Source organism: Pseudopodoces humilis, chromosome 6 (genome assembly GCF_049639895.1).
Source record: "Pseudopodoces humilis isolate 2021_Gansu_Grassland_sample_001 chromosome 6, ASM4963989v1, whole genome shotgun sequence".
Classification (NCBI taxonomy): Eukaryota; Metazoa; Chordata; class Aves; order Passeriformes; family Paridae; genus Pseudopodoces; species Pseudopodoces humilis.
This window is the reverse complement of record NC_142205.1, coordinates 10,679,174-10,706,536: the sequence shown is the minus strand read 5'-3', so window position 1 is coordinate 10,706,536 and position 27,363 is coordinate 10,679,174. Positions and strand designations below refer to the sequence as shown.

Here is a 27,363-nt window from a genome sequence, read left to right as displayed (position 1 = left end):
ATGATGGGCTGACTCGAGGGAGTGTGACAAGGGACAGCAGTGGCAGCAGCACAGGTGGGACATCAGAGAAATGATCCAGAAAACCATGTAGCTTTAACCTGATTTCTCAAATCAACACAGACCAAACTCCTGTAACTCAGTAATAACAGAAATAACAACACACTGCCCTTGCTACAGAAAAGGACAGGGTGCTTGGCTCCTCTTAAAACCTCCAGTGAAGTCCTGGTAGCCACAGCAGTGCTCTTGCCCAAACCCTCGTTTAAGGTTTGCTTTTTCCAAGGTTATATTACTCAGGTCACTGCCGTCACCAACATCTTTGCAAACAGCAAACAGACAGCAATGAATTCAGGCCACTCTGAAATGGATTAGTTGGCTGCAAAATCTTTATAACCTGTGGTACCATGAGTTATAAAGGACATTTTAAAAAGATTTCAGAACCGTTCCTAATGAACTCTTCTCTCCTGTACTCACTGCCCTCTTCCCCAGTGTAAGCTACAGGGAATGTCAATAGTTACTGGACTGGTTATAGTTCAATTTTAGGTAGTTCCTGCAAGGAACAAGGAGCTAGACTTGATGATCCTTGTGGGTCCCTTCCATTTTGAGATATTCCAATAGGACTCTATGACTCTAGGAAGGTGACAGTACATACTCTAAACCCAGTCCTGCTCTTCACAGCACTTCACTAGGCCCATTTTGAGCTTTTTCCACAGTCTGTCTCTGAAAATGTTTTGGAACAATTATTTTATTAGATGTCAAAGAATGTAGAGTTTGTTCTCCACTATAAAATATGTAATTATTTTCTAACTAAGATTTCTTTAAAAAAAAAAAATCAGAGTTATAATGCTACATGAGATTCAGGGACTTTGCTTTATACAACAGTTATGTACCTGTTAGCTTGCAGCAACTCTTATGTTGTTTGATTGGCATATTGGTTTACATTTTAGGTTGCCCTGTGTGGAGTCAGGAGTTGGACTCAACAATCCCCATGGAGTCTCTTCCAACACAGAAGCCTTTAAGAGTTTATAAAACTTTGTCCTTGGACTTTAAGTTGCTCATCAAGTTTCTACCCAACCACTTATGCGTCTGTCTAATAGCAAATGGGGACTATAGAGTCCAGCCTCAATATAGAATAAGATATTAACTTTTCACAAATAATCTCTAATTAATGAATTTTACTTTGAAAATACTGGAAAACACAGATTATAATCATATTACACAGATTTTCTCAGTACATTTTAAGATGCATTTTCTTCTAAGTTGCTAAAACTGGTTGCAGTGCTGCTTCATGTTATTTTTGCTTTTGGTTGTTTTGATCCAGGTTAGTGATAATTTGGATATTCTACTGGGGATAATATGATCACAGATGAAGAGAAGCACTGTTCTCTTCTCTTCTCTGTGATGATCCTGTCACTACAGGAAGCCAGGGAATGGCCTGAAGCTGTGTCAGGGGAGGTGTAGGCTGGATATCAGGAAAGGGTCTTCAGCCAGAGTGGCTGGGCACTGGAACAGGGTCCCCAGGGAAAGGGTCACAGCACCACCCCGACAGAGCTCACAAAGTGTTTGGACAATGCTCTGGGGCACACGGTGTGACTCTTGGAGATGGTGCTGTGCAGGGCTAAGATTTGGAACTTGGAGGATCCTTGTGTGTCCTTTCCAATCTGAATATTCTATCATATGAAAAATACAATAAAATTAAATACACCTCTATATATAATGATACAGATTTCTGTCATATTTTATCACTAAGACAAAAATAAAATTAAGTAATAGATGTTTCCTTCTAATTATCACAATTTATTAATTGAACTGCTGTATTCCTAACAGCTGTGCCCAAAGTTGGAACCACTGCAGAATGGCCCTTGTCCCCATGCATTCATGATAGAAACAAAAAAGGACAAACCCATGGCAGAAGTGAAAATGAGCAGGAAAAGGGTAAATGAGTTTGGTAAATGGTGCCTCTACAACTAAACTCATGCCTTCCAACTTTCTGCCCAGCCTCTTTTGCATGAATCCCATTTTTGCTGGGAATGGGCTCGCAAAAACCACCCAACTCTGCCCTCAGTGACCTGTTGCATGCCACCAAAACCTGTCCTGCTCAGAAACAGCCTGAGTTTAAACTTCTGGCTCTCAAACACCTCCATCCTCAAGTCCATGCATGAGAGAACACTTCTCATTAACTGCACAGCAATGAGCCATGTGAATGGTCATCTTTAATCAAAACACATACAAGCAGGTCAGAGACAGTGGGCTCTTGTACAAGAAGAAGGAAAAGAAGTAAAGAACCTGCTTCAGCAGGGAGCTTGGACTAGATGAACTCCAGAGGCCCCTTCCAACCTAAACCACTCTGTGGTTCTGTGAATCCTGCATATTTATAAAGCAGGAAAAATCAGGCTGAGGATCCCCTCTGAGCTCTGACAGAGAGCAGGCAGCTGTGTTTGCTCCAGAGGTAACTGGGTCATGAGTCCTGCTCTGCTCCTTGCTATCTCTTGGGAATAAAGAGCTTCCTTCAGCCTTGAAATCCATGATGACAGCCCTTGACTGCTGGCCAGCAAGTTGCATGAGAGAAAGCAGAACTTCTCCCACTCCCAGCTCCATTTTCCAAGGGGGACCTTTCTATGGCAGACCTAGATCCAGACCAAAGCTGGTATTTGTGCTCCACCAAGCAGAATGAAAGCACCATCTAATATTCTTCAGAAAACTGTGCACCCAAAATAATGATCAGAAATCAAACATAAACCCTACAAAGCCTTTAGCAGAGATTTTACAGTGGGAAACAGTGGCGCATCAAACCTAAACATAGGGTGCAAGAAAATGCTTAGAGAACTGAAAAAAACAAACATTGCCCCATAATAAAGCGAGAGCAGGTCCAGAATGCAAAGTGACCCAGGTCAGAGGATAAAGGGAGAGGGTCTGGTTAGCAGCAGAGAGACAACGAGAGCCACAGCAGGTCACACACCTTGAGGAATGAACCTGCCACACAGGGACTCTGCTGACCTTAGGAAGCTCATAGGGATTGCCAGTAAAATGGAGCAGACATCAGATAAAGCAAGATCCGCTGAAGTAGAGGTCATAGGCTACAATTTAGCTCAGAGAAAACCTGGCATGTAATAAGGAGAAGGCAAGCAATTAACAAAAGGCATTAGTTTCTCAAAGGGACTACAAGGGACTTTTCACAGAAAGGACTTCAGAAAGCAAGAGAGAAACTGTAGACTCAGTGGTGAGCTAGGATAATGGGATGTATTGTATTAAGGGAAGGTATCCTGGCTGCAACAGAAAAGGTACTGTAACAAGAACTGCCCAGGAATAAACTAGAATCCAAGCCCAGCATTTTATGGGAGGGAAATCAAAGAAGCAGAACGAGGCAATAAAAAGTCATTTGGTGTGGCTAAAAATTGCACATGGTAGGTATGAGGGTTAGAAAAATTAATTTATACCTTTGAATACAGGAGGATTTAAACTACAATGTGAATTGGGCATTTAGGGGATCATGAGTGGTGCAAGAAAGATGACAGGCACTCCAAAGATGCCAAGATAATTTTTGGGTATTTCTTTTGGGACTAAATGAATGCATGGAGGTTTTTAAGAGAGGATTCTTCTGTGTGGGCTGATGCTACGTGCACACAAAAAGAGAAAAAGATTACTAAATTTTAATTTATCATTGTTTTGTATATAAAATTATTGTTTAAATTGTCTGGATTTTTAATCAATGGAAATTTCAAGTGCTTAAATAGAGAGAAAACAGAAGTATTACCTAAAGAATTAGACAGACAAAGAATCTTCACTGCATTGCTCTCTTCTGATAAGTTACACAGACATTGCCATAATTCTGCAATCAACAGCCACCTATCATACAAAAATTTTAAATGATGATGTGGGTTGGGTGCTATCTAGAAAAAAGATTCAACCTCTCATGTGTTTTAATTGGAAACAATAAATTTAACTTTGAAGGCTTTGTACCAAAAAAAAAAAAAAAAAAAAATTAAACTTCACAAACCCCACCCCCATCATCCCTCCCAAAATGGGACATTTTTATAATTGAGAGGTCTGGGTCTATGTAAAGAACTCACGTGCCTGAAATGCCACACATGGAAGTCCAAAGCTGCAAGGCTGGAAACCCCTCCTCAAAACATCCAAAGGCAGGGTAAGCTGATTTTTCACTTCCCATTTCCCAGCTGACCACAGCTGACTGCGAAAGCACCTTTGGCTTCCACTTGTAGTGAAAACAGTGATGTGTGCTTGTTTGTAGCTTGTGTCCTCCGTGAGTGTGGGTACCGAGAGCTTTACTCCGAGTCACGCCCAGCAGATCTGAGCAGTTTCCATCTGAAGAGTTACCTTCCTTGTTTTCCAAGAAACAACAATTCTGTGACCACAGAGACCTTTCTGAATCTTTGTCACATTTATTGGATACACTCATCCCACAAGCCTGGGATGCCTTTCCACAAACCCTGCAGCTCAGTCCAGCTACAGTGATGGCATGACCAGGACAGTTTAGAGATGGCCATGCAGAGAACTCCCTGTGCAAAAAAAAGCTGACTACCATCTTCAGGTAGGGGCCACCTGAACAAGTGGCAAGGTGAGTTTTACACCAATAGATCCAGTAGGGAGCCATGGGTACAAATTCCTCTTCCTTAGAGGCTCAAGCAGCTGCAAATCCAACCCTGGTGTTTGCACTGATAGCTCTACTTGGGTTTGCAAACGAGAGACACTGAAAATCATACTTAGGAACTGGACTGCAAATCCCAAGTGAAAAGCCCTGAAGAGATCTGTCCCAAAGGGGAGTGGGGATTTCAGACACATCCTCATTTGCAGCACTCTGTCCTGCGGACACATGCACAACTCCCAGCATTTTAATCCTTGCCTTCAGCCCACAGTGACCATGCCAGAGAACATTTTTCTGCCTGCTTTCCAAATCCCATTCTCTGTGAAGGGATGTAGCTGCAAAGCAGCAGGTCAGATCCAAATCCTACTTAAATACATTCATTTTGGTTGATGATCACTGAGGAATTTGTCAACAAAGTGGAGTGCTGTTTTGAAAGTAAAAAAGAAGCCATCATTGGAAATGTGATGCTGTTACACTTAACCTTGTTCCCAGTGAAGTCCATCAGTAAAACCATTATTGATCTGGGTCAAAGACTTTCATCAGCATTCATTTCTGAATTCTGTCGACTTTTGATCTTAGCAGTTGGCTCATCACAACCAGAAAGTTCAGCCTTTTCCCTGCTTGCCCGAGGTTACAATTTCCCATCAGTAACATCTGAAATGCAATTATTTCTCAGAACTTACTTTAATACCAAGAAACAAAGCAGATTTTTCTTTTATTGGAGTGTGTCTAAATTAATGGATATTCTTTATTGCTCAGTTCCACTGTAAGCAGCTCCAAAAATCTTAAGAAGTAACTTTAAGGAAATCACTGGACTCTACATCTATTACTGTTCTGCATCTCCCTGGCTGCCTGATGGTAACTTCTAGCACCTCCACCAGTTACCCAAACCATATTCCTGCCATTCACCTCATCTTCAGGGCATTCTTTTTTGAGAATCATGACCCAATACCAGAACCTGTCACCGTGGTGCTATTTCCTGCCCCTAGGTCTGTAGCACCTGCTGGGTGCACCCCTGCTCTGCATCACTCTTCACACTGACATCTGCTCCATCTGTACCCTAAATGGGCGAGCAGGACAAGCACATTCCCTGGCTTGGAAACGAGCAAATGTTTGCAACTGGGGAAAAACAGCATAGAAGGAATTTCCACGGCTCATTTGTCTTTCCATTCTCTGGTACAAACAGAGCAGTAATAACAACAATGATGCCTGTTTCTTACAGCAACACCAAAAAGCAAAAGCAAGATAATATAGAAAGTAATGATTCATTTTGCTAGCCAAGCCACAATACATCACCTCCAATCATTAATTAATACAATTTACTAACTTTCCACTAACACTATATGAAATACATTTCTAAAAAGATTACAAATAATAGCGACCTTTGCAAAGGATCTTTCCTTTTTATGTTGTAGTCCACAGAATAAAAAATGTCTAAAATAACTACTTTGAAATATAAAACTGAACTCCTGCTTTTATTTGCTCTGCTTAATTTGGCATTAGAAAGTGATTACCTCTTGTTTTACCGCAATCATAGAGTTAACTCAAATGTACACAGATATTGATGTTACTGAAGTTCTGGTGCTAAAGTCACACTACCTCACACAATGTCAATTAGTTATCTTTGGTGAATTTGTCACAGTGTAAGAATTTCTTCCTAGATTCAATTACACCCATACAAATCTAATTCTGCTTCATCCCGATCAGACAAACCAGCATGTTGCCTCCCTTTTCACATTCAGGCTACACAATTTCTGCAATCTATTATCTCTCGACACCACATTCATAGCAGAAATGTGTTACATTCACACAAACACGACCCCAGAACCTTCAGCTACAGTGCTAATTCTTGCACAGTTCTGCCACTAACAGTTCATTACCAACAGGAACATTTCTGAGGTACCTATACAACATGCCTTTAGACCAAGTTTTGAGTTGCTTAACTTGCAAATCCCCACCTCATTCAGACAGCAAATGAGTTTTAGTTAAAAATGAATATTTTGCTCTGAAGCTTTATATTTGCCTTTTACAGACAGAAGGGGAAGCAGCAACATCATCTGATAAAATCATGTCTTATTTATAAAAAGAAAGATATCGTACAGCATTTTTGCCAGGTAATGTACAGAAATGCAGTTTAGTGAAGGACAGTTGAAAATCCAATGCCAATTCCACACCAACCTCTCTCCCCTGATTTCAACAGGGTTGAAACACAAAGTATCTTTATTGTGTCAAGTGAGGAGTAGTGTGGTCAGGAGATCCTGAAGCACACTATTCCCCATCCAGCCTCATAATCCAGTTAATTCCTCACACTCTACACAAAACATACAATTAATCTAAAATTGTAGCCAAGGCCTGGTGAACACCCAGAACCTTTTATTTCCCTCTGTCTCCAGAGAAGCCTTTAGCTCTGTCCCTAACCAAGAAAAGCCTAGCAAGTCACTGCAATGTGGAGCTTGACAGCCCCCTGGGCAGATGTAGGTCACTCCTCCTCACAAGGGCAATGAAACCAGGAGTTTCATCTGGCTGCAAGCTGCTCCAATTGCCAATAATCCTACCAATTCCAGTCTTTAATAACAGCCTACTAAGACAGCAGTGACGCAGGATGCTGTCCCTTGACCCACATGCTGCCGAAGCGAGACTTGGGTTGCTGGGCCATCATGGACACGGCTGTTCAAGGACCCAGCTCATGCCACAGCACGTTCTAGCACATCCCCTCCTTGCTGACTGCCTGGCTTTTTGCACCCACAGTCCTCCCACCATAAGCAGCCCAGGCTCCCTCACACCACCCCGCACCGGATGGTCGCTTCCATACAGGTTTGGTCTTCGCTCCGACGGCTGCTCTTCGGGCAGCTGGCTTTATGTAGAAGCAGGACAAATTCTGCGTAGCCAGATCTGGGGACCACGGGGTGGTGTGTGTCCACACACAGCCAGCAAGGAGCCCAAGAAGCACATGCAGCCCCACCAAACCCACACACAGTTTAAGAACAGAGGACAAGCTGTGGCCATGAGCTGCTGGTCTCATCCAGATCACGACAATACCCAAGAGACAATCTACTTGCAACTGGGTCCATTTACTTCTAATTTAGCTCTATTTTCCCAAAAATGCTCCTCCCCTACCACCCTTTACGTCACCTTTTCCCAGCTTCAATCCTTCTGGACATCTCCCTTGTCTTGGGCACAGTTTCTTCAAACATTCCTTCCACCACATTGCTGGAGGAAGTGAGTCTCCCTCACTGCTTCCCAGAGCTGTGACACCTGGGAGCTCTGCTCACCCCACTGCTGACCATGTACCAAAGGAGCATCAGAACACACTCTGGCACTGTTCTACTCCCAGAGCATCACAGAAAAATAACAGATTGAATTAAAGAGAAGCCCAACTTTAGTTCAATTCAACACAGAGAAAGAACAAATGATCAAAACAACCACAGCACATTTCCAGATTCTATTTCCAAAACAGAAGATGAACAAAGATAGATCTCCTCCCAGTCCAAATACTCCTAAAGTAAATGATGACTCAGATGGTAAATACCCTTTCTATCACATCCCACTTCTCTCTATCATTTGGAGTGACAGCTCTGCTCTCAATGAATTAAAGGACAATTCTGCTTTGTAAGGAATGAAGTCAACATTCTCTCCTGTAGGACTTGTTTTTCTGTTCTGCTAAGAACTATTGATGCCATAGTTTTAGCTTTCATGTTTTTCATATTCTGTGCTGCCTAGGTGTGTAGTTGTGAGCTGCATATGAAGTGTTAGTGAGCTCTCTTCACAGAGTAGGTAGACAAAACAATTCCTTTTCTAGCTTGATACCACGGACAGTTGTTAAAAGTTTCAGGCCCAAAAGCATAAACAAGGATGGACTGAAGAGAGAAAACAAGGATGGGACTTCATCATCTGAAGTTGTAACTGGACAATGAACCCCAATAGGCAGATGGACCAAAACTTACAAAAATGTGACACTTCGTGACCAGTCGTCCCTTTTGTGACCATTTTTAGGTATATCTTGGGTGTAGCCCTGGCCAGGCTCTTGTACTGCCCAAGGTGTATCCTTTAAGACCTTTCAATAAATACCTACTTTATTCTTAATTCTGTCTCGCCTGTGTTTTAGGTCAGCCTTCTCAAGGCATCACTATCATTATCTGGACTTTAAAACTTCTTCATTTTTATAATGTTCCTGTAGAAACAGGCCTAAATTTCAAAAAGTTATTCTGCTTTTTGAGGTGCTCTCTTAAAATACAGATGTGACTGTAGCACAGAGTGATGCACCTAGGAAAAATATAATCTAAAAGTTAAAATGATCAAGCTGGATGCAGTGAGTATTAATTTCATATTCAAAACATGATACACAACTCCATGAAAAGACTGATGGGTTCCTCAGAGTATGAAAAAGTATATGATGCAACTGAATTATTTCAGCAATACAGTTTCACACATTAGAGCTAAGAAAAGGACAAAGTAAGGGCTAAGGTGTTAAATAAGCAGAGAACTAGGAACAACTCCTTAGTGCAATCCAATCCTTACCTCTGTAATAATTTTAGCTATAACTGCCACTGGGGCTGCCAAAAATGTGACATCTTGTGGAAACTCTTCTTTCTACTGACAACCAACTAGTTCACCCAGCCAATGGCACCTTAGGTGCCGAAAGCAGAGAAGTTTGAATTAGTCACCATGACTTGCAGAAATTCTTAATTTGACCTAGCTTCCAGGCTCAGTCATCCTGACAACATTTTTCATACTGTCAATCACAAATCAGTCCCAACTCTTTAAGTGACTCTCTTAGTAACATTTGCTGTATCACTACTAAGCATTAGAAATTCTGCTATCTCAATTTTAGTCCCTCTTCCAGTGCTGAGCTGAAATGGTGTTGAAAACTCTGGTCTGAATTTCAGTCTGGCACAGAGCAATGACTTCCACTTACGTTGTAACCCCATCATGTTACAAGTTCCCTGTCTGACACCCTGCTAGAGCCCAGGGCACACAGGTTTTAATGCCTTGCATTGCACCACTGAGTTGATAAAAACAAGAGTTTTTAGGCACCTTCATATTTCCAGAGCACTATGAGTAAGACTAACATGGCATCTTTTCCAATGGCAGCTGTAATCTTCAAAGGAACAAGTTTTCAGTTCTTCCCTCCATGTAAACATGACCTTTATACAAATTGAGAGATCAGGTAACACTTCAGCCTTCCACTGTTTTGCTAGAGTTTCCTGAAATGCTACTGTCAATAGCAATGCAAATTTTATCCCAGGAGTTAGTAACTCCCAAACAAAATCACTCAGTGAGAACACAGTATATGAAACAACGTGCAAATGTATTTTACTCAAAGCAAAGATATAATATCTAATGGTTTAAACATTTCTCTTGGGCAAAAATTAACAATGTGTAGTATTGCATAATAAAAATTAAACATCTTTAATCTCTAGCTTTAAAATAAGGCACTGGAAGAAGAAATTCTGGTTGTTTTCAAAACGTAACATCTTGCTTCCAATGCTGATTATACAAGTTCAGGATATAATGAAATACTAAATAAAAGTGCAGACTGTATCTTTAATGTAGACTCATATCAAAACTTTACGGACTAAGTGAAAAACAAAGGAAGAAGAAGAAAAACAAAGAAAAAAGAACAAAGCTGCCTCTTTTAGGGGAAGGTTGGTAAAACAATAGAAAATCCCTGCACACAAATCCCTGGGAACTGCTGGCCAACACAGATGCAGTACTGAGGAAAGAAAAGGACCAGGGAAAAAGCAAAACCCACCAACTACTATTTTCAATACTAGGAGAACAACAGGGTCTCTAGAGTGGAAAAATAGCAGGAGATCTCTGCCTGATCTTGGGCCCTGCTATTCACACAAAATAGGCCTTTCTTCATATTATTTTCTTGAGAAAATGTAATTTTGCAAGGAATACCTGCGGTCAATTTTTCCTCTTAGCCAAAATAATAAAAGGTGCCCCAAACCATATGGAAAAAAAAGAATACTGTGTCATTCTACAGTTGTTGTCTAAAAATATAGGATTTTTTGATAAATATTCTTTTGTCAAGATATTGTCAAGGAGGTTTTCTATACACACAGCAACAGAATTATCTTGATTTAGAAATACACCACTAACACAAGGATATTCAGTATGGCTCTTGAGAAAGCAGTAGAATCCCTGCACCTCTAGTTCAAGAATATTTTCTGCTGCACTTCACAATTTGCTTCTTTTCAACCTCTATTTAACTTTCAAATTGCAGGTGAAATCTGCCACCTCATTCCTGCCTTCAGTCCCATTACTGACAGTCTACTAGGGTGGTTATATCCACACAGGTGTAATCAACACTTATTTACAAATTGATTAGCTTAATTTCAGCTGTGAGTTCCATTTAGCATCAGGTAAGGGTAAAGCAAAATTGCTGGAAGTCATCTCTTTGTTCTCCAGACAGGCAGGCTAAGTGTCCAACTCTACAGCACTATAGTCACCAAAGATGCTCCCAATTTCCCACTTCCATATTTGATCTGTTAATAATGACCAGAAACTGGAAAAAGACAGAAGACTCATCATTATCACTCTGAAATCTACTGAGATGGAATTTTCCTTTCATTTTGTACATTCTCTTTTCAACCAGTGAGATTACATTTGTACAAAGGTAGAATTATAACAATCACTTTAAAGTTTATTATTCTACTCACATAGTAAGATTTCATTAATTTTTATTCAAAGCACTGATCCAAAACCTTTCAAACACACTGAGACTGACTCAAAAGCCTTAATACTTATATGCTAAACCTCAGCTTTGGCACATATCAATCATTTATTGGTTGTATGATTAGATATGGATATAATTAGAAAATGCAATAATAATAATGTAATGAGTTTCCTTTTTTAAACTTGAAATTGCTCTATCTTTAAATAAAAGCTCCTTTTTCTCATTACATTTTGCTATTGTTTTACAGACAGTTTTATACTACTGAGATTATACCTCTCCTATCTAGGAATTTCTTGTATTTTTTACATTCACTCAAAAAGAAAATACTGGTCCCAAGATTTAACTTTAAATTTCAAGTTTCAAGACATTTCAAGTTTCAAGACATTTTCAAATTTTAAGTTTCAAGACACTATCTCAAAACTGGCCTAACTGTACTAACAACATATTAAATTATAATGAGAAGGTGTATACTCTGCTGTGCTGCAAATCCACAGACTATTAGAAATTTATTCTCAGGTCAGCTGTACAAGAGATTAGATCTTTTAATTATCTGTCACAGAATGGGAGTTGGGAGCCTTGAATCCATTCAGCTGTTCAGTTTGTGACCTGCAGAAATAAATCTGACCTCTTACAAAGCACACATAAGCACCACACACACACACTCAGGCATAGCTGTGGTTTTAAAAACACCATGTAATTCTGGTATAACAGTTTGCTTCAGAATAAGAGAGGTTCCACTGGAAATGGATGTGAACCTGTGTTTTTTCAAAGCACTGCACAAGAGTCTCAGAAGCATTGTCTTGCTGTCCTGCTTTAACTTTAAATGTAATTTTAATCATGCCAAAGTCAAGTTTAGCACTCCCACACACTATATTTAGAACCAGAATAATTTAGGTTGGAAGGCACCTCTGGAGGTCATTTAGTCCAGCCTCCTCCTCAGCACAGATCCCACTAGATCAGATTGCCCAGGGCCTCATCCCATCCAAATCTCAACCCTCCAAGGATGTAAGGCTGACACCTTCCCTGCTCCAGTGCATTACAATCTTCTTGGGAATTTTGTTTCCTCTTGTACCTGATCAGAACTTGCCATGTTGCAATCTGCCATGAGGTTGAGTCCTGTCCTTTTGCCACGCACCTCTGAGCAGAGTCTGGGTGCAGGCTCTCTCCAGCCCAGCAGTGGGACATGAAGACATGGACGTTCTCCCTCAGCCTTCCAAAGGCTCCTGCAGAGCCTCCTGGTACCTCCAGCCTCTGCCCATCCAGGCAGCCTGTCCACAGCCTTGCTCCACCTCTTCCCAGTGCCAGGACCCGGCATGACAGCAAAGCAGGTCTCTCTAAAACCCCTGCCTAACATGAACACCATCACAGGTGAGTAAGAACACAAATATAAGGCAGGGTGATTAAAATTAGCCTTCCAAACCCGTATTTTGTATAATTTAAAAGCTGACTCAGTGTTCAGGGCTGCTGAACAACTTTAACTCACAGCATCTTACCCATCCAGGTTTTTTAACACAGCCACCTTCCATCATAGTATCATGTATCATAATAAATAACAAACCAAAACTCTTTATCTGGATCTTCCGTAAAGAAGAATGCCTTGAGGGAGGTGTCAACATTTCTCATCTGAACATGTAGCTTTAGACCACTAGATTCTAAAATACTAGAAACTAATATTATACTCATATTTAAGTGGCTAAATAAATGGCTTTCTTTTAGATATCAGTATTTAATCCATGAATTTATTGTCCCACAGCGTTATCACTCACAACAAATACGCAGATTTGCAGCAGCCTAACCCAAGGACCGACCCTACAAATCAAATATTAGATACACAGTGACCTTGGTGATCCCAAGGCCACCAAAAATTCACAGCAGAAGTAACAAACAGTTTTTAAATCTATGCACAGACATACAAAGAAACAAAGGCATCTTACAAAGTTACACATTTGACATTGCAACTTGCCTTAGAAGTAGAGATTTTGTTGAGACAAAAAATACCAACCCCACCTAACAATATATCCTCAGGATCACAGGTGTCCAGTTTCCAGCCTCTACACCCTGCCCAGGTTCCTTGCCATGTAAAGAACAGGCAATGTAATTAACACTGCTAATCTGGCTGCACTGTGAATTTTGGCTGACTCTTCCATATGGGAGCTCTGGGAGTTTTGACTGCAATATAAGAAGTATTGTTAAGCCTCGAAGTTCTATCATAGCCTTGAAACACTTGTTGTTTTAAATTAAGTACCATCCCTCAGAGATGTGTGACTGTGCAGCAATCTGTTCTTTAGTTTTTCATTAGATTAATTTGGCTCTAGTTGTCATAGTTGCAGGAAAAAGTTAAAAGTTTTTAACATTCTAGAAAATCTTCTCATCCCTTTCCAGTATGAACAACATAAACAAAAGGCAAATGGTGAAAAAGAGGCTCCAATTTCCATTCCAACTTATGATTTTGGAAGCCGCTGCTTGCGATTTTTCCCTTAATGTTCTCGTGCATGTACATGGCCTAATTTATAGATCTCCAGGATACACATAAGGTTTTGGTTTCTGCTTATATACTCTCTAGTAAATTGATGATACTACAGTATTTTTTTAAAAAATACAAAATATATGTATTTATTTATTTTAAATCCTAGAGATATACTGTAACACCTAGCTTTGGAGAAAGAACATCAATCACATGAGTTTTGGTCTGACGTGACTTTCCCAGGGTGTTGGAAAGAGCTAACAGGGCAGTTCCACTCACCAGTGTAGCCCCACAGAAAAAATATTTGGAGAAAAATAGAGAAAAAATACTCCCACAGCAAGTGATAGTCTCCTTGGAACCAGCAGAAATGGCCTCTTTGTTCCACTCAACGATTTTATGGCTGTGGTGGGGGAAACAGGACAGCAGTGACAGTGTCCACAGCTGAACATCTTGTACCAAACCAAGGCAGGGGCCAAAAGCATCTCACCAACACAGCTGGTACCAAGGGATCCAGAACTGGCCCCAAGCCCTCCATCACTTGGAGCAAATCCTGAGCTGCTGGATCCATCTGTCTATCTTTTGCTATAATACTTCATTTTCCAGCCCGTAGGCAACTGACAGCAGATGTCACTGAAATGACTTAACGTATTAAGCTGCTATTTGTTTAATTCTGATGTGGAAAATGTGTCACACTCTAAATAGTTTAGTATGTTAATGTACCACTGCAGCAACCTACAGCAATCTTTAATCATTTTATTTTTAACATATTTGCTTATTTTACTTTAAATAATAATCAAAACCTGTTTTCTTGCTTCCTTTTAAGTGTACTTACTCTTAACTTCACGTCCAGTTTCCTCAAGCTGAAAAAACAGAGCTATTACCACAAATAAACATCTAACATCTATTTTATCTACAGTTTATTTGCATTAAATTACACAAGACAGATGCAGCTAAAACTTCCAGTATAGTATATTCCATTAACAATCTGCAGCACAGTAACTCATAACTGAAGGGGCTGTGGGGGTTTAACTTTAAGGAATAACAGATTAATCTCTGTGTCTGCATAAAAAAGCTGACCAAACTATGATTATAATGGGTCTCTGAGTAATGGTATTAAAATCTGAAATAGAAATATTCTTATTTGAATCAAACTTTTTCAAAAAATATTCTTCAAAATTTTAATTCTAAGGTAAGAGAAGATTTTAATAACTACAGAATGAAGTTTTTATTTCTTATATAAATATATAGCTCCTTATGCTTCAATGGGATTAGACATGACTGTACAGCTAGTCTTGAAACTGAAGATTATTTCTCTCAACAACCTTTGAGGAATCAAATCACTTTTAGAAACATTTTTAAAACCTTATGATGAGCAGTACAAATGAGGAAATCCAAGCTGTAGAGATGAACACCGCACATTTCAAACTGAAGGAGCAAAATGAAGTCTACTGAACCTTTCTGTGCATTCCCAAGAGATGTAGCAGAGCCTTATTAGCCTGACGAACCCTAAGCATGTATTAGTAAAAATAATCCTCTTGCATGTAGCTGCAGCCCTTTGATAAGTCAGCATTCCTTGCATTAGCACTTCTGGTTTCTTGAGACTCTGGGCACGATTAAAGCACATTTAGTTTGCCAGTGCCTTACCTTGTTGATGTGGGTTAGGCACGGCACCATGACAAGCCTTTCCTACAGGCACTGCAGGGCTGGCTGCTGCTTCAACAGCAGGGTCATGTCAACAGCTCTGCAAATAACCCTCGTGAACTTCCTAAACTGTAACGTAAAATCAAAATTGCAGAGTGCACTTTTAAAAATACAGCTTTTGAAATATGCTTCTGTGCTTGCAAACCCAGTTAAAGGATGATGTTGTGTGACATTGAGGAATTCCTGCAAAGAAGCACCTGTCTGTTTTTCTGTACAGCAGGCTCATCTAACCTGATGGTGGGTGAAGAGCCACTCCTCACTGAGACTGCAATGGCCATTGCACAATGGGTACAGGCACAACCCACTGTGAGACACCTCTGGAACAAAGACTAAATGTCATCAAAAGGCTTCTAACAACAAAGAAGCTGGAAGGATTGTGTTCAGCAACAGTTTTTCATAACCACCCTGTGCTGGTCCCCAGCATGAACCCCCAACGTGGCCTGTCTGCTCCACCTCTCCTTGGAATGCTCCTCATTATGCACATGCTTTTCCCCCCAACAATTAAATTATACCAGCAGTGGCACTCCTCTGCAATGATGAAATGATCAAAACCTGCTGACAAAGAACACAGCAATCTGATGCTTCCAAACAGAGCAATAGGACACAATCAACGTGGTGCACTTCAGTCAGATTTCTTTAAGATGGACTTAGTTGTCTCAATGTCTTTTGAAGAGGAGTGCCATGTGTGGCTTGGAGCAGGCTCCCTTTATCTAGACAAATGTATTAAGTAAAGCAGCTCTATTCAGTACCAGCCCTCAGAAATTAAATAGTCCTCACCCCAACAACTCAGTGTTTAGGTCACTGGGGGATACAAAACCTGACACGTGCTATCAGTGTGACCTGGAAAGGATCACAAATATTTTCTAAATTACCTATTGAATCCATGTGATTGTAACTGATGAAAGCTGCAGAAATTGAAAAATTGGAAAGTTGCCTCAAACCCCAGCTTCCCTACCCAGCTGAGAAAGGGAGATGGGTGAGCAGAGGGAAACCCAGAGCTTTTCCACTTTGCTGCACTTATCCGTAACAATGGCCTTTGGGGAAATACTAACTTAAGCCTGCTCCAGAGGAAAAAGCTGCATGTTATCTCTTTGCCATGTTATGCCACCCTTAAAGAGCTTTAAAGAACTGGCAAGTGACAGTGACAGCTGCTGGCAGGGGTCTGCAGGGACAGGCGTCACTGTGGGCTGCACAGATTCCTTGGTGGGGCTGCACGCTCACGGCTTGGGTGCCAGCACATGCTGCCTCTTCCTACCACGTAAAAATAAAAATAAATAAATAAATAAATAAATAAAAACTCCAGGGTTAGGTTCTAGGGATTTTTTAAGAAGTATTTTACAAGAGCAGTTTTATCTGATGGGTGACATCTACTGCAATCTTGGTTTCTTTTTGAAATGAAATCTCCTAATGGATATGATCCAGAGAGAAACAGAAAGCAAGGGCTGGAATATTTAGGCTGCCAGGGGCACGGAATTGGCAGCAGGAAACTGGCTTTGTTGCAATTGGTTTTCTCAAGGCCAACACTTCCCTCCCCCCTTGAGCTGCTGGACAGGCTAAGGACCAGATATTATTTTCAAAATTTAGGGAAAGATGGCAAACAAATTAACCTTTAACTTTCCTTTCTTACATCTACAGACAAATGTCAGCCACTCATGCCAATGCCAAAAATAACCCAAAATGTACTAAGTCTTACACATGTAAAGTCAGAATGACCAAACAGAAGGAACATTTAATTCAGACTTTGGTATTTCAGACTCTTCTTCTCTTGACTAATCCTACCCGATAGCAGTCATAAACTCTTCTCAGTTCTGCGTGCACAAGTAAATCCCCTTCTCTTGTGAGAGCTTTGCAGTCAGTTGACAAAAAAATACTATTAGAAAGCTAAATATATTTACAAAAATATGAACACCAAAGTACCATAATGAAACTCTACCAAAAAGAAACCCTGACATCAGAGAACATAAATGTGATACATCCTACCAAAAAAGGAAGGTATTCCTGCAAAACATGGCAAAATTTTCCTAAATATGTTATCTTTTAGTTTGGGATTAAAAATAGTACAACTGTATTTTTTGTATATTTGTATTTAAAAGCTTTCCAGTCACTTACTGCGTTTTTGCTTTCTCTAAGCCATACCATTTCAGGATGCTTACAAAGAAGTATGTGATAAAAAGTTGAAATAAATTGATAAAAAGAGATTTTAACACTGACAGTGAGATTCAAGAGCCATGCTGGAAGCAGCCTAGAGACAGAAGGAGTGGAACACAGTGTGATTTGTTGACAGGTCAGTACAATGGCTTTGTGGATGTGCAGCTCCTACCGCCCACCCAAAGCGCTCCCTCCCCACTGCTCCAGTGCTCCAGAGCTGCCAAGGTGGAATGCCAGGTAGCCTGTGACCAATCTGGTTCTTTAGTAAGTATTTATTCTTCATAGTAATCCTATCAAAGCAATGGAAATAATGCCCACATAGTATTTTTTTTCCACAGCACAGTTACAATGATTTCCCTAGAAAATTCACAGGGGCTATCTGAATTTCAGTCCTTTGTCCTCCAGCACAAAAGACTGCCTTCCAGATCCACAGCACAGAGCCACAAGGCAAGCTAAAGGCAGGAATCTTCCTTTAAAATGTCAAGGTTTGTTGCTTACCCACTGCTAAGGTCTCTCTAAGAAACAATGGATGTGCAACTCCTTAAAATAGATTCATAGGTTCATTTAGGGAAAACATGTTCAATTAGAGAAAAAAGAAAACTATTTTTTTATTACAAAACCATAAACCAGTACAGCATTTCTAAGCATGCACTGGAACTGGCACAGAAATGGACTATCAGGAGAGGTGATAGGTTCAATACCTTTTATTGTCATGAAAGAACACACTTCTGCAAGCAACTCAGTATTGGGACATATGAGTGAAAACAACCACTTATACAGAGAAGTAGGAGATGATCAGATGGTTTAGCAACTGAATTTGACCCATAACTTAGGCAGTGTCTTGAAAATAGTTTATGCAAGTAACTAGAATTAAAGATGAAATTCAGAACTGAAATATTTGCACTTTTTGATGCCCACAGTGTGAACAGCTATACTGAAAGCATCCATCACTCAAATAAATAAATAAATAAATACTGACCATACAAAGCACATGTATGATAGCAATATTACTAGGATGGAAAATGGGACTGCCTCCAATATACAGGATTTCTATGTATTTCTAAAAACACTATTTACCCTTGTATTTAGAAAGGCTCTGTAAAGCTGCATCTTTCTAATTCTTAGCAGGACAATGTAAAGAGGTAAAGACAGGTAAATCGAGCATCCAACCAACATTGTGACAGTTTCTGACAGCTTTAGCTTAACAACCAGGCTTCTTCTGCCAACTTAAATTTGCAGCTCATGCTGTTTGCTGCTTTCTAAAATAGGCACGACTATAGCACACTTCTAGATCTATGTAGACCTTATGTGCTTCAGAGACAAGACACAGAAAGCTCAGCTGAGCATTTCCTCAGAGCTGGCAGCACTCCCCTAATGTCAATCTCAAACTTCACAGGACACAGCCTGAGTTGTTCCCATCAAAAGTCAGCTTTGACCTTGGGAAAAAACTCAGGCATATCACAAGTTAAAATTATAGATCTATGGAAAGAAATGCAAAACATGTCTATCGCTTCAGCAGTTTTTCTGAAAATGTATCATATGACTTCAGACCAGAAAGATGATTTACCCCGAAGTTTAACAGTAACAGAAGTTAGTGGTTCTCAGCACAACCTAGGCTTTAGTCTTAGGTCAAATCCTATTAATAATATAGACAGTCAAATCTACAGCAGTGGGTAGCTCTATTAAGATATAAATAGAACTTTGTTAAGCTGGCTTTCTGCATTCAATGAAATTTAGGCCACACTACCAAAAAGAAGCTAAAATTCATCATCTGAGGTGACAATCCATTAGTACCATCTTGAAAAACATGCAAGACCAAGATGGACACAGCCACTGTCATCATTAGTTCCCAGGGCAAACTGGGAACAGCTGGAAACAAGCTGCTGGGCCACACAGGCACTCGATCCCAGCTTGTACAGTCTAATGATCTGAAATAATGACAGTAAATGTCAGCAAATTAAAACACAATCTATTGTGTTTTATCATTACTAAAGGTCTCATGGCTCATACAGACAGAAGCCATAAAGAAGATGCTAGAAATGCTTTGGTTATGCTCTCACTGACAACACATTAAGGCAATATGTGAGATGCCTGTTACCTTTGTTTGGTACCATGAAAACCTGTGGCTATCAGAAAAAAAATGCTGAAATGATTGCACCTAATTCTGTACAAAGGCACATAAATAAATGCCCTGGTTCCAAAGAGATAAAGCACCGCAGTTCACAGTGATCTCACCCATGGGTGATGATATTTAGAACTTCTCAAAGTCTCAGCAGAGGAGAAGCCAGGTTTTCACACCAAACTCCACGTCCCAGTTGAGGAGGTGCTCTACAGCTGCACATACATAACCCCCAGGAGAGGTCTGCATCTTCAGGCAATCATTCAACAGATTTGTGAAACATAAACCCTGTTTCTCCATGGGGTCTGACTCAGGAAAGCTTACCACTGTTCATACATGCAGCTGATACTAGTTTTTCTCCAATTTTCCAAGGCAGGAATAAGCTATCAAAACATGTCCAGGAAGATTGGTTGGTAAATGGCCACACAAAACATTCAAGATTCATCTGCCTGTGGATCTCTGTAGCAGCACAACAGATGCTGCAGTCATGGTTAAGTACAGTTTTAAATACCCTCTGAAAACTTTGGACCAGATGCCCAGAGATCCAGCTGACTGCAGGCTCATCTTCAGTTTGGCAAGTGCTGGAGCAACCTGGCCTATTAAATTTTAAAAATTTCAGAGGCTGGAGATTTCACAGCTCCTCTGCTACCCTCTTTGGTTCCCTCCTGGGCTCAAGCACTGTCACTGGGATTTCACTTTTCCTTGCAACCAAGCATGAACTTCTCCTGCTACCCCTTCTGACTGTTGCTTCTGGCCCTTTTTCTATGTCTTTGTGAGAGGAGCTTTGCTTCATGTCCCCTTCACCCACCCATCAGGGGGTTGAAAAACACAATTCAATTCCCCTCTGTCTTCTCCAGGTGGATCAAGGGCAGACCTCTCCATCCCGTCTCCCTGCCTGCCACACTCTCAAGAGAAGCACACGGCAGCTTTCCTCACCATGCTCACGGCAGGTCCGCTCTGTTGACCAAGTGGGTGGGAACATCATTGCTGAGTTACACTATTTGTCATGGAAAGGTCAGTGCAAAACAACTCTCCTCCCTCAACACCAGTATTCACCCATCTCCTGCACCCAGGAATGTTTGTGTCACCGCTTGAAGCCAGCAGCAGAGCCCAGGGTTGAGCCCAGTCTGAGCAGGGCCGGAGCTGCCAAGCAAACGGAGGCTCAGAGCAGAATCCCTGCAGTTGGCAAGGCTGACTCGCAGCCAGGTTAGCAGAACAGAGAGCATATGTGCGAGTCACAGGGCTGAGGTGCCGAGCCAGCGCCAGACACACGGGACAGACACACACAGCCCCAGCTGTTCCCTAGTGCCTTGTGTCCCAGCCAAGGCAATGACTGCAAACCCTTCTCCATTCCCCTCTTCCTCTCATCAACACATCAACACAGCCATTTCTATGGTTTCCTTCGGTATAGGTACACAATTGTATATGTGACCTTAAAGATTAGATCCTCCTTATCAGTGTTGCATCTAAAACCGTAACCGAGTGATTGCCTTCATCCTGCTGGCATTGCAAAGCCAAAGAAAACCCTACAACACCCCACAAAGCCAAACTTCTCAGCTGAACTCAATCAAATATCCTCAGTGAGCTCTTACAAGGTAAAGAACAGAAAAGCCTGTTTGACCTGCAGCTGAGTTTGCAATACTGAGAATACCCACAGGAAAAGAGAGGGGAAGAACTTGTAAACAGAGCAAAGCAAATGAAGGTGACTGAAACAAAAACAAAAAGGAAACTGTAAAAGTATTTTTCACAACATCTAGAGCATTCCCATTATTTCAAACTGCAAAATGTACAGCAGTCTAGGATTTATAAATGTACCTGTGTAAACTCTCTTGACAGAGGTAAAAATAAGCCGAGAAAAAACCAAAGTGGTCTCTGATCAAGAACTCTCCAAATGAACCCCTGCGTACAAGGCTGCCCATTCATTCAGTCCCACTCAGAGTTGCTCAGCAGAGAAGATCCCAGTATATATTTAGACATCAACTAGTAAACTGCCTCATGAATCACTTGTGAAATTCCCTTTTTCCTAAGTCATATACTCTATGTCATATAATCTCTAAGTCACATACTTAGGAGGAGAAGGAAGTATATGACCTATTTTTTAAAGCGACAAGAGCTCTTGCCTGACACTTAAGCAGAACAGGTTCTGGGCTTGTTCTTCATATGATATGCACTGAACTTTAACTCTTGCTTCACCATGAATTTTACCATACAAACAGTACCACAGCAATTCAATCTTTGTCGCTGCCTGAAACAGACTCGAAGGAACACAACTATGGAATGCTTAGTGCTCCCCCTTTGTACACCATACCCAGCTATTTCCCTCCATAAACCAACACAAGGAAGGGATTTTTTTCCCACTGAAGTACAAATGAACTTGGCAAAAGGGAAGAGGAACCACATTTCATCCTCTTCTGAAGTACCATAGTGCCTCATGCTAGAAATGAACTGACAGAAGACATACTTGAAAACTTCCCAAGGAACTGGATGCTGCATTTGTGAGCAGCTACTATGCAGTAACAACCAAGATTACACACTTGTTCTTCATATCCACCATGAGGAGCAATGCAATCTGTTACTGTTTTACAATGACAGCATTACTTAAACCTAAAAATAACAGTTTCTAAGTAGGAAAAAACCAACCTGTAATAAAGAACATTTAAGTATTTTCAAAACATCACTAGTGATCTCTTGCAATTCAGGAATGTGCATTTTTCATGGCCAACTGCATTTAGACTTTGTTTTCTTCAGTCTACAGATAAAGAAACATGTCCTGTAAGATCAAGAGATTCTTCAATTTGACTAATGCCAGTAGAAGGATTTGATTTTACAGAGAAAGGGGAAAAAAAAGTCTCCTAAAGCTACAGAAATATTAACTGAATAAAGTTTTTATTCATCTCACATTTCTTGTATGAAATGGAAAAATAAATAACCATGCTTCATGCAAAACAATACTCCATCTAGATTTCAGAGCACGAACATCAACTAATAAGCTGTGAAAAAAACCATTCCAACATTTCAGACGGTAACAGTTATGGACCTTGACATGCTGCTAATGGATCTTGACACAGGGAATAATCTAAATTCAGAAATGCTTGCCTTAAGGTTATATTTAAGGATGCAGAGAGCAAGCCAGCAAATTGTGCAATAATCTCCAAGGCCCATGCACTGCCCTCCATCTGATGCTGGGCTTGTGCAGAGACCCAGCTCTTTCACCCTGGCACTTCCAGAGCTCTGTTTCCAACACCCCCATGCAGCACAAGCCCTTCTAACACAAGCGTGTTTAATTCATTATTGTGAGTGCTGGGTGCTTGGTTGGAGAACCCAAGGCCCAAAGGTGAGTTAATGACACCAGCAAACCCCTACAGGATGCGAAAATGCAGCAGTGAGCTTTAATTAACAGTAGTCAGGAGAGAGGAGTTTCCACTGCTAAAGCCTTAATCTGTGTAGTGTAGAGGGGACTTGTTTGTCAAATTGAGCAAAACTAAAATCAGGATTTGTTCACTTCTCCTTGAATGTTGGCCATCCCATTGCACAGAAGAAGAGAGATAAAAGTTACCTCTGTAACCATACTTGCATTTCTCAATTTTCTCTAGATTTCTTAGCCCTCTATGTTCTTATGTCAAAGACAATTATTGGTGATTAAGTACATAAGCAATAATGTCTCGAGGAGCAAAACTGAAGGCATATTACATGTACATCGTACTGCAGGGGCAGTCAGATGTGAACAGCTGCCAGCCCATACCAGCCCAGAAGGGTGCTCAGTACTGCACTGAAGACAGGCAAGTGGGAAAGAAGGAGACCTCACTCAGAAAGACAAATATCTAGATTTTGTCAAGCAGAACTAGCCACCTCTCCAGAGATGGACTGCAGCGCTCAGGCAGCATGTAAAGGCCACTGAGAGACAGGATGTCCTGCAGTCAGGAGTTACCAGCTGATGTGACATCACCTGAGAATCTCTTCTGACCTACTTCACCCTCTCCTAACTGTGCTGTGTGTTTCCACCATCCAAGAACATGCTGCCATTTAAAAGATACATACACTGAGCTGAAACCATTTTCTTAAGAGCTGGAAAGAATCCCCCAGAACTTTAACAAATGCCAAGATACAGCCTCCTGCTTTTCACAGTCTAAGAAATTAAATAGAGTCTTTGCAATTCAACCTGAGAGGAAGAAAGTACCATCAGGAAATATAAGTCATTGTTTGTTTCTTCAGGGAAACTTGGATAAAATAGCAATGAAATGAAGTAGCTCTGCTTTTGTTTAATTATGAAACATGCAGGATTGCATCTAATAAGGTGAACATATTCATTAGCTGGTAAACTCCAAAGCAAGCTGACCTCCTGGTGCTCCTGTCTAGTAACTCAATACTCTTTTACCAGTGCTCAGAACGAAAGGCTGAAAGAAAAATGCTGTATCCAAGTATAAAATATAGCACAGTCTGACACAATCATAACTATTGTCTCTAGGGAAGATTCTTATCAGCATAGTTGCATGTGAACTTTGAAAAGGAATTAATCATCTCCAAGCAGAGCTGGACCCTGTGTGACCAACCTGTGTAACCTCTTTTGTAACCAGAGCCACAACATTCCTGCTCCATTTGGGCTGCGACACTCGATTAGCTGTTCTCTGATCCATGCAATCAAATTGGCCCTTTAATATAATAGTTTAAAGACTAAATAGCTGTGTGAATTTGTGTCATGACATTTAATTTAATCTAATCTAAGATAACTCACCTAGTATGTAATTAGCTCTGTGATTCCCTTTTTGCACTTAAACAGTAGACATCATGTTACCCTATTTCTGGAAATTGAGGAGAACCTCATTTTCACAATCTCAAATAATTAACCTATTATGTTCTTCTTGCTATGATTTCAAGATGGTGAAGAACTGACTTATTAGACTGAAAACCATATTATAAACTCTTGAAAGTACCTTTAGTATCCTAAAAGCACAACCATTTCAGGCAAATCTCCCAGGTACAAAAAGCAGTGAATAGGCTCTTAGAAATAGTCAGCCAAGACCAATGGTAAGTATATAGAAGGCAGCTAAGGAAAATCATGTGTGGAAAAATCTAATTACAACATATGTAATAATGCATCTGAGCTGTGTTTTACTCTACCAGATGATCATATGCTTTCTAGATTTAAAATTATAGCATGAGTCTGCAGCCCTTTATCAGGACAATGGCTCAATGCATGTACTACTGAACCATTTTAACTGTATCATTTATATCAATATATTACAATCTACATCACGTTTACCAAACAGAAGAATTTCTGTATCTAATGCCAAATGTTATGGTTAAAGTGATAAAGCAGTGTAACAGCACTGCCTGAAACCCTCTTGATACAGACAGTGAATGATGTGCCTTGGTGCAAGAGGGGACACAGACTGAGCAAAAGTTTCTGAAGTAATAAGGCAGATCCACAACGATTTGCTCCATCCAAGAGTAAAAGAAATATTGGGGATTTCTCCTAGATTACCAGGCAGAAACTCAATGGATCTTATGTGGGGCTTATTTTAATACCCCACTGAACCCTGTTTTCTTTGCAGAATCAGAAATATCTTTCTGTTACAGTAAACAGCAAACTTTGAATTAAAGCCTTTCCATAGTAATTCTGGTGGAAATTTTTTGGGAACAGCAATTTTAGACAAACCATGGCACTGAATTTGTTGTACAATACTTTTGCCCCATCAATGTTAATGGAAAATTTCCATTGATTTTACTGAGTAGATACGGGCTCCTCACATTTAATTTATCATGAGAATTGATTGCAGGTTGTTTACATAGCCTACACAGACACACAAAATCAAAATCTGGAAAGATCAAAGCTAACCCTATACTTAAAATAAAAACTCCTAAAACTGCCAGTTATTCTTTCAAATGAGACCTAAGAACTCTCAGGGTTTTTTTCCACTCTCTTTTTTTCCCAGGATGTTATTTTTATCTTAGCACTGTTCATTTTTGCTATTTAATTTACACCACGTTTGGAGCAATTACTGAGATAGAATTGTGTTGAGTCTGCACTAACTTTTCTACTGGGTTTATAACTTTAGAATCTATGTAATTGACAATTTAAATATTTTATAGAGAAAAATTTGGACTCTAATATTTCCTCTATCACGCTCAGTTCTACCACAATAGAATTTAAACATTTCTCAGTATTTAATGTTCTTCAGTTCAAAATTGCAGCCAGGCGACCAAGGAAAGGATTCCCTACTGGCGTTTCACCAGTGCCAAAGGAGCTGTTACCATCCCTGTTAACTATCTCGATGCTCTTTAAAGACAGGAAACAGACTTGGGATTTCTATCGCAGTTCAAACACCCTGCAACACATGCTTTGCTCTCACCTGCCTTAGCCTGGGCACCTCCACAGAGAGGACCGGCAGTACACGTTTCACCCGCAGACCATGTGAGAACGTGGACAATCAGCACACATGAAAGCACTTACGCCATCAAGAGACATGAGGAAATGCCAGACTAGGTTCTCAGCTGAAATCTGCAGCAGGTGCCTGACCCCAGGTCGCTCACTATCCTAACCGGGAGCTCGTTCTCCTCTCTGCTTGCACCAGGCTCCCATGGGCTCGGTGCGAGGATGCGGTATGATTAAGCGTGTTGACATACAGAGTCACCACATAATTGCAGCCATTCAGCCTCTCCCTGCTGTTGTGGTAGAGCGTATATTTAGCACTACAGTTACCCTCAGAAACGAAATACACAACCAGCTCCCACAGTCCCCTCCTCCTCTGTACATAACCCTGCATTTGCCTTAAGGACTGTAATATTTTGCGATCAGCTGTGCTCTGAACTAACCACCCTCCGCCGACACACAAGGCAGATAAATGCTGAATCGCTAAAAAAATATAGTTCCAAGTCAGTTCTCAAATCCTGCGTGTATCACACGATGAATTACTTTTGTATTGCCCTGAGCAACTGGATTCCTCCGGGCGGCAATCCTAGCTTGGGCTCCGTGGCACATCCCCAATATCCACCTTTTCTATCGCCACGGTATCTTGGGCAGCAGAAAAGGCCGGGCTTTTAACCCAATTATCCCCGTCTGAGAAGCTGTGTGCTCCCACCCGGGATGCCGGGCGGGTCGGGGCACCGGCTGATGCCACCCCCAGCGCACCTCGGCTGCGGGGCCGCGGCGAGCCCCCCGAGCCGCCGGGTACCAGCGGGGGGATGGACACAGGGCGGCCCGGCCGCGGCCGGCCCAGCCCGCCCTGCCCGGGGGGGTCCCGCCGCGGCTGCGGGGGATGCCCGGGGCGAGGGCGGCTCGGCCGGAGCCCCGCCCAGGGTTCCGCCGCCCGCACCGCGGAGGATCCGCAGCCCCTCCCGCCCGGCAGCGCCCGAGGCTCCGGCAGCGCCCGAGGCTGCGGCAGCTCCCCCCGCGACAGGAGCGCACACAGATTCTCGTATTTTCGGGTGGTTTTAGATGGGCAATTTTTACCCGGCTGCCGCTGCCCCGCACCCCGCGCGGCAACGAGACGGACCCGAGCATGGGCAGCGGCAAAGGTGCCCCCGCCACCCCGGGGGTCCCGGCCGCCCCTGTGCCTACCTGTGCCGGTGCTCATGGCGCGCAGCAGGGGCCGCTCCCGCCCCCGCCGCCGTCACCGCGGCCCCGCGGGCGGCCCCGGCCCGGCCCCGCC

The 27,363-nt window shown here is 41.5% G+C and overlaps 1 protein-coding gene across 8 annotated transcripts in view; it reads right to left on the bottom strand.

The window, feature by feature from the left end:
• The window catches only part of ABLIM2 (actin binding LIM protein family member 2), a 129,193-nt gene extending 101,830 nt beyond the window's left edge, over nucleotides 1-27,363 (bottom strand). For all 8 annotated transcript variants that reach the window (XM_088056348.1, XM_088056350.1, XM_088056353.1 and 5 more), the window contains exon 1: nucleotides 27,273-27,363. In XM_088056348.1, coding sequence (XP_087912474.1) covers nucleotides 27,273-27,288 — 16 coding nt within the window. In that variant the 5' untranslated portion in view covers nucleotides 27,289-27,363. The remainder of the gene's footprint in view (nucleotides 1-27,272) is intronic.